The sequence below is a fragment of the Euphorbia lathyris genome, chromosome 7 (assembly GCF_963576675.1).
Source record: "Euphorbia lathyris chromosome 7, ddEupLath1.1, whole genome shotgun sequence".
NCBI lineage: Eukaryota > Viridiplantae > Streptophyta > Magnoliopsida > Malpighiales > Euphorbiaceae > Euphorbia > Euphorbia lathyris.
The window spans coordinates 40,803,953-40,811,584 of NC_088916.1; the positions used below are offsets into that span (position 1 = coordinate 40,803,953).

The 7,632-nt window shown below is 36.6% G+C and overlaps 1 protein-coding gene across 1 annotated transcript; it reads left to right on the forward strand.

Moving 5' to 3' along the window:
* Positions 1-1,600: 1,600 nt before the first annotated feature.
* LOC136235222 (phosphoenolpyruvate carboxykinase (ATP) 1-like) lies at positions 1,601-7,128 on the forward strand. Its single transcript, XM_066024802.1, has 13 exons — positions 1,601-1,755; positions 1,857-2,116; positions 2,192-2,367; positions 2,961-3,114; positions 3,249-3,333; positions 4,641-4,741; positions 5,014-5,312; positions 5,452-5,625; positions 5,742-5,807; positions 5,994-6,172; positions 6,250-6,419; positions 6,491-6,659; positions 6,749-7,128. The coding sequence occupies exons 2-13, from the start codon at positions 1,863-1,865 to the stop codon at positions 6,890-6,892; spliced, it is 1,971 nt and encodes a 656-aa protein (XP_065880874.1). The 5' UTR covers positions 1,601-1,755; positions 1,857-1,862; the 3' UTR covers positions 6,893-7,128.
* The last annotated feature ends 504 nt before the right edge of the window (positions 7,129-7,632 follow it).

Sequence of the window (7,632 nt, forward strand, 5' to 3'; positions counted from 1 at the left end):
ATTCTAGGTAGATTTGCTAGTTATAACGAATAGTCTTTGTGGTTCGATCTCGTGCTTAGCACAATATTACTTGTTGCGATAGGATACACTTGTCCTATTAAATGCTATATACTTTACGAGCATCAACTGCTGAGACACCCTCCAAAACACACAAATACCACCGTTGTGTCCAACACAATCCACAACATAACTACCTTGAAATCGAATTTTATTTTTAAGACTATCGATTCTTGATTTACTAACTAAAGTTTCATACAGAAAAATAATATCCGGTTTGTGAGCTCGGACCAGCTCACAAAGAACAGGAACTGCCTTGGCGCTTCCTAGCCCATGGCAGTTCCAACTTAGTACCTTCATTTGAATGAGCAGACCCCTCCATCTGGGCCTGCTGAATTTCTGTTTTTTGGATCGGACTCCGTAGGACTTGAGCTAGCAGGGGATCCATCTACACCTGCTCCCCTAAGATTGATATCCGCTGAATTCATTTGAATATTCTCCGTCCTTCTTCGTTTTCTCTCTTCCGTGATCACAATCCCTCTGTTCGTCATACCATCCTCACGAAGAACTTGTTGTGCTTCCAGGCTGGATGTCGACCCTAAATCAATGTGCATAAAGCGCAAGTTACTCGGCCCACTGAGCGGAACTTCGTCATTCACTGAATTGGGATGAATGTCTTGGATGTCTTCATTGAGTCTAGTTTGAAGATGTTACTTTGTTGTTCCTACCCTACGTCTGAGATCTCGAGCCCGTCGTCAACGATAGTAAGATTTTGAAGTTGAGTGTCCATTGTCGTCAGCCGCACCACAAGCAGTGACGGTAAGGGGATGATTTTAGTGAATAATGTGAAACCCTAACCCTTACTTGAAAGGGAAGCTCTCAACAGGAGCAGAAGAAAACCATAGTAATAATCACTCAATTTTTTTTAGTTCTTATTCCAGATGTTTTTATTAACGTAAAATTTATAGACTATAAAATGAATGAAAAATATTTCAAAATAGGAGTAAAACTATAATTGTAAAAAGTAATTTCTTTACTTCTCTAATAAATTTTATGAATGAAGAAAAAAATTTATGATTTAAAAAAATAGAAAATTTATAATAATATTTAATATTAATTTAAAGATATTATAATAAATAATATATATTTTTAAGTATATTAAGTGTATAGGTAGTTCAAAAACTTTATTAAAACTATTTAAATTAAATTTGAAATTAAAAAATAAATTTTTTTAAATATATAACTAGGGGTAATTTTAAACTTTTATTTACATAAATAAATAAAAAAACTAAAAAATTGATTAAAAAAATTTAAATACCTTATAATAATATAATAAATTTATTAATGTGTTAAGTAAGTTTAAAGATTGTAACACATTAAAAGTAAAGGGAGCCGATTAAAGTTGTTACATAAATTCAAGGCGGATGATATATTGGCCCAAAATAAAATTATATAATTTTTGTACATCACTTCTTTCAAAACCCATACATCAAATTTGAACCTTATCTCGTTTTTGAGTATCGTGACATATAAAATTCTAACCATAGTTGAGTATACCATGGTAGAGTTAAGTTTGCGGTGGCAATAGAAACAAACCTTATATAAGATGTAATTGGCGCCCATTTTTATCACTACCATTTGCAAACAACCTTCCCATTCCTGTACTATGCAATTCAGAAAATTCCTTGCTGATTCTTTCTAACATTTCTTCTCTCTTATCCTTATCCTCCCTTTCTATCCTTATCCTAATTCCCGCAGGTTCAGTTAACTTCTCTATCTCTTTCTTTTGTTTTCCTCTGTAATTCCGTCTTTAAATCAAATTCCTGAGCAAATTAAATCATACTTGCTTATCGTTGCAGAAAAATATGTCTGAGAATGGAGAATTCAGCTTCAAACCCGCTCCAACCGGACGGAAAGAATTGCCCAAAATTCAAACAAAGAAGCCGCCAAATGATGTTTGCCATGACGATAGTGGACCAACGGTGAATGTCCAAACAATCGATCAACTTCACTCTCTTCAGAAGAAGAAATCGGCACCAACAACACCTATCAAGGGTGGTGCCCCTCCCTCCCCTCTTTCTGAAGAGCAGCGCCAGAAGCAGCAACTCCAATCCATCAGGTAATTAGTCGATCGAATTTATTTTTATTTTTTGAAATATTGGCCTCTGATTTAGAGTTGGGATGAGATTTGTAGCGCTTCTTTGGCTTCTTTCACGAGAGAAACAGGACCGAAGGTGGTGAGAGGGGATCCAGCAGCGAGGAAGGCAGAGGAGCAGCAGGTTACCGACCTCGACCATTTTACTCCAGCTATAAGCGTTAGTGATAGTTCTCTTAAGTTCACCCATGTCCTCTACAATCTCTCTCCTGCTGGTAATTTCACCATCTCAATGCTAATTTTACCCGATTACAATTGATTTATATTTGTTCGTCAGTTGAAAATGAAAGAATTAGAAACTTCAATTAAAAAGCCCAATTTTGTCCATATTAGAAAAACAAAAATTTCCATATTTATACTGACATGTTTCTTTCAGTGAAATAAAATAGTAATTGTTTACCTTTTTTTCTTAATTATGAGTATTGATATTAGATGAGACTGGTTGTTCGATTCCAGTTCCTGTTTTTAGGTAACATCTCGTTCCTATTGATATTGATACAAAAGGAAACTGATGAATCTATGCACATGGATTGTCGCTACATGTGAAACGGTGACGGATTATATGAAATACCATAATTGATGTGGTACTGATTTGGTTAAATTGAGTGATATTTTCTCTCAAATTCAACGTTATTTTTTTTTTTTTTCACACGGGTATATATAAAAATCTAGTTTTTGTATGTCCTCAAGCTGTGGAATGAAATTCTTGGAATTTAGAGGGGAACTTTTTTTTATTATTAGTATATTTCACATCTACAGTTTCAGAATGCTTCATCCCAATATTGATGAATTTGAATTTGATATATAGAGCTGTACGAGCAAGCCATCAAGTACGAGAAGGGTTCGTTTGTAACATCAACTGGCGCCTTGGCTACACTATCTGGGGCAAAGACAGGCAGGTCGCCAAGAGACAAACGCGTTGTTAGGGACAATATCACCGAGCATGAACTTTGGTGGGGAAAGTAAGTGCATCACCATTTTAATTTGCATCTTCAGTTTAAATTTCTTGGTTGGTCAAGACTAAAGCCTTAGAAGATCTCGTGAATATTGATCAATCAAACGTTCATCGTCACTATATGTCAAACATATTTTACAGGGGCTCTCCCAATATTGAAATGGATGAACATACTTTCATGGTTAACAGAGAAAGAGCTGTTGATTACTTGAATTCATTGGACAAGGTATATATTTATATCTCTTAAAAAAATCCTTTCAAATTCTGACCTACTAATGTACTGCAAGATTAGATCTGACTGATTCCCTCCTGGCGCTTGTCTAGTGCTTGCTTTGACTAAATTAAAAAAATAAAAAATAAAAAAGGTTGCGAATTGCTTGTATTCTTATCTCTTAACAGATACTATATGATCAAGTAGATCTGCTATATCTTAATTTATTAATAAATGTGTTACTAATTCTTGATTAGTGTGAAACACTATTTTTCTTCAATATATCTTGGTGAGTATTCTTAGTCATTACCACATATGAGGGATTTGGTATATCTTGTTTTTACCGATGATGATAGTTGCCAAATTTGACTTACTATGTACAGTTGTCAAAATCAAATTTTAATGGGTTTAGAGAGAGAGAGAGAGGCATCCTTATCTAATTTTGTCTTTGCATAAGAGAGTTATAACTACCTTACAACTGGTAATCCTGATGGCCATAACTCGTATGTTTTTGGGTCCCAAACTCAAATATCTAGGACAAACGTGATTAACCTGGAAAGGTATCTACATCCGTGTGTAGTAACCATAAATAAGACTTATCAGAATCCTTGCTGACGTTCTAACAGATTCCAAGGAGGACCCCTTTTGTCGTTTTCCTCATGATACTTAATACGTGGCCCAGGATTTCCAGTGGAGGCATTTCTAGAAGTATTGCATATAAACAAGGACCGGTGACCTAAAATTAATTGGGGGATGATTTTATTGTTTCGTGTGCCTCATCCGTCCTATGTCATGTTCATTTCAACTATTGGGCCCGTAAGATGGTCATGCACCCAAGGTTAATGGTTATGGTGGACCCCTTGGTGGCATCTCTTCACAGTAGGGGCTGCTGTCATGTGGTCACAACATCGGCTTACGAGCATACGTTTTAACCAAATAAACAGTAATAGAATAGTCCTGGCACTACTGAGTGTTATTTTAAATTGATTGAACATGTTTAACCACGGCTACTTGACAATTTATTTGTGATTATTTATGGGTTAGCTTCAATAGAACGATCATTTTGTTAGTCCAGCAAATTTGCATCATATAGATAAATTGGACTGTAGGTTGCTGAATCACGAATGGTTCTGTACTTCTGCTTTATACAGTTATGATTGATATCAGTTCATATGGGTTTCCTCAATTAATTGGACTAAACTACAACTGAACATGGCTCAAACTTGAAACCTCAGCAATTTTCGAACAGCTACAAGTCTCAACTGATGCTATTTAATGTTCAATAAATTTAAGTAATAACAGGGATAAATCTTTCATGCCAGGTCTTCATCAATGATCAGTTTCTGAACTGGGATGAAGAGCACCGAATTAAAGTTCGTATAGTATCTGCCAGGGCCTATCATTCATTGTTCATGCACAACATGTAAGTAACGAGGACTTAATCTTCTATTGTCTAGCATGTTTGATCACGTAGAAAATGGGAAGAAAGTAATATACTGTTACATTTTCTTCAATGATATATGCTTATTCTATTTCATAATGTTAAACAGTAACGTCCAAAGCATATTTAAATTTGTATGAGCTTCTAATAGTTTCATCCTCCACAAAAATTGGGAACTCTGAAGAGACCAAGTATATCAGAGATCCAAAAATATACTAGCTTAGTTGTATATGCGATAACTGGGTGGGTTACAGGTGTATCAGACCCACTCCTGAAGAGCTGGAGGACTTTGGAACTCCGGACTTCACTATTTACAATGCTGGGAAGTTCCCATGCAACCGTTACACCCACTACATGACTTCCTCCACTAGTATAGACATCAATCTGGCTAGGAGGGAAATGGTTATCCTTGGCACTCAATATGCTGGGGAAATGAAGAAAGGCCTATTCAGCGTAATGCATTATCTCATGCCTAAGCGCCAAATTCTCTCCCTTCACTCTGGATGCAATATGGGAAAAGATGGGGATGTTGCCCTCTTCTTTGGATTATCAGGTAGAGTGTCATTAGATCATCATTCTTCAATGGTGATCTATCATGTGCCAACTGATACCCTCCTTGCGATCCCTACTTGATACTCTATTTTGTCATAATTATGTTGCTGATAGATTCCTCTGTTATTTTCTTCTCATAGGTACTGGGAAGACTACTCTGTCTACTGATCACAACAGATATTTAATCGGGGATGATGAACACTGTTGGAGTGAGAATGGTGTCTCAAACATTGAAGGTGGTTGCTATGCCAAGTGCATTGATCTTTCAAGAGAGAAAGAGCCTGATATCTGGAATGCTATCAAGTTTGGAACTGGTAATTCATCTTTCAGAATCTTGTTTATGCCTTGGTCTAGCTAACTCCTAAAACAGCTTCACTTCGCTGATGCTTAACTAGCTAGTGCTGCTAATAAGTTTGCTTATCTGTTGCAGTGTTGGAGAATGTTGTTTTTGATGAGCATACTCGAGAAGTAGATTATGAAGACAAATCTGTCACAGGTAGTGCCGACTCCAGATTGTTTTACTAAACGCTCAGAGATGGAGACAATGAAATTAAACTTTATTGTGCTGACGTATTTTAAAGAGAACATTTGCAATATATTTCCTCTGTTTTGAGCAGGACTCCAGCCCTTACTCCCATTTATTAACCCAGGCACACTCCAATTTTTCTCTTATTGTTTGCAGAAAACACGCGAGCAGCATATCCTATAGAATACATTCCAAATGCGAAGTTACCATGTGTTGGTCCCCATCCAAAGAATGTAATCCTTCTGGCATGTGATGCATTTGGGGTTCTCCCACCTGTAAGCAAGTTAAGCTTGGCACAGACCATGTATCACTTTATCAGTGGCTATACTGCTCTGGTACTTTTCTAAATCTGCTATGGTGAAATTCTTTAGCTGGTTTAAGAGTAATGATAAATATTCCCGTGCATAAACAGGTGGCTGGGACAGAAGATGGTATTAAGGAGCCACAAGCAACATTTTCTGCTTGCTTTGGTGCAGCATTTATAATGTTGCATCCTACTAAGTATGCTGCTATGTTGGCTGAAAAAATGCAAAAGCATGGGGCTACTGGATGGCTTGTCAATACTGGCTGGTCAGGTGGCCGGTATGTATCTCCACTTGATTCAATTAAGTCGTGCATTTTGGTTGGGTGTATAAACTCTTACCTTTTTGCAGCTACGGATCGGGAAAGCGTATAAAGTTGGCATACACTCGAAAAATCATTGACGCAATACATTCCGGTAGCCTTTTGAAGGCAAACTACAAGAAGACAGAGGTGTTTGGGCTTGAAATTCCAACTGAGATAGAGGGGGTGCCGTCAGAAATCCTAGATCCTGTGAACACTGTAAGCTACCTGATGTCTCCATTTTGGTACTATCGCTAAAATAAGACACGGGTTAGATGTTAATGAGTTTAAGTTTTGTTGAATTGCAGTGGTTGGATAAGAAAGCACACAATGATAGCCTATTGAAGTTAGGTGGTCTGTTCAGGAAGAACTTTGAGGTGTTCGCTGATTATAAGATTGGAAAAGACAACAAGCTGACGGAGGAGATTCTTGCAGCTGGTCCTATTTTCTAATCTGAGTGCTTTCTTGTGGGGAGAGAAATAATGTTCTTTGGACTCGAGTTGTCAAGTGTTTTTAATTAAAAATTTACTTGTTTTCTTAAAATATAAGTAACCGTAATTTCTTGTCACATAGCTGCTATTAGATGTGTGTGGGTATAGGTATACATGAAATTTGATCTTTACTATTGTATTCCTAGTTGTGCCACATTTGTTTATTTTTCAGATTATCAATGTGAATTTCCATGACAGGTCCTGCAGTGAGTTGAGTTGGGTTTCCACCCTCCCTCCTTGTTTGCAATGTGATTATTGCTTTGGAAGCTTTTCAAAGGACTATATCGAACATCAGAACTGGAGTTAATTTTATTTGTAATGAAATATACAGAGAGATTCACAGAAATATCCAACCGAGAATCAGTTTTGAAGAAGTGCAAAATTTCATCTTAGGCCTTCTTGTGCAGAAAAAAAAAAAAACAAAAAATCAGCATCAAGATAAGATGAGCAGCAGTCACAGGAGAGGTGGGCTTCCTTGTTCGATCATTGGGCTGGACACGTGCCTTTCTCTTCTCCTCTCATCTGGAGGAGGAAACGAAGAGATACGGAAAAGCAAGTGTTAACCCTGTTCAAAATACTGCTCACAACATGGATACTAAATATTTACTGCTAGTTATAAACTTATTAAATTTAAGTTTTAGAATGGTTTGAATCCCCACTATAAAATTTTAATAAACTTAGAACAAATTTATTTACTCATT

Bases quoted from the DNA above. Each gene is read 5' to 3' on its own strand.
- LOC136235222 (XM_066024802.1), top strand. From the start codon at position 1,863: ATGTCTGAGAATGGAGAATTCAGCTTCAAACCCGCTCCAACCGGACGG. The intron at 3,115-3,248 runs GTAAGTGCATCA...CATATTTTACAG, and splicing joins CATGAACTTTGGTGGGGAAA to GGGCTCTCCCAATATTGAAA. The intron at 5,808-5,993 runs GTAGTGCCGACT...TATTGTTTGCAG, and splicing joins TGAAGACAAATCTGTCACAG to AAAACACGCGAGCAGCATAT.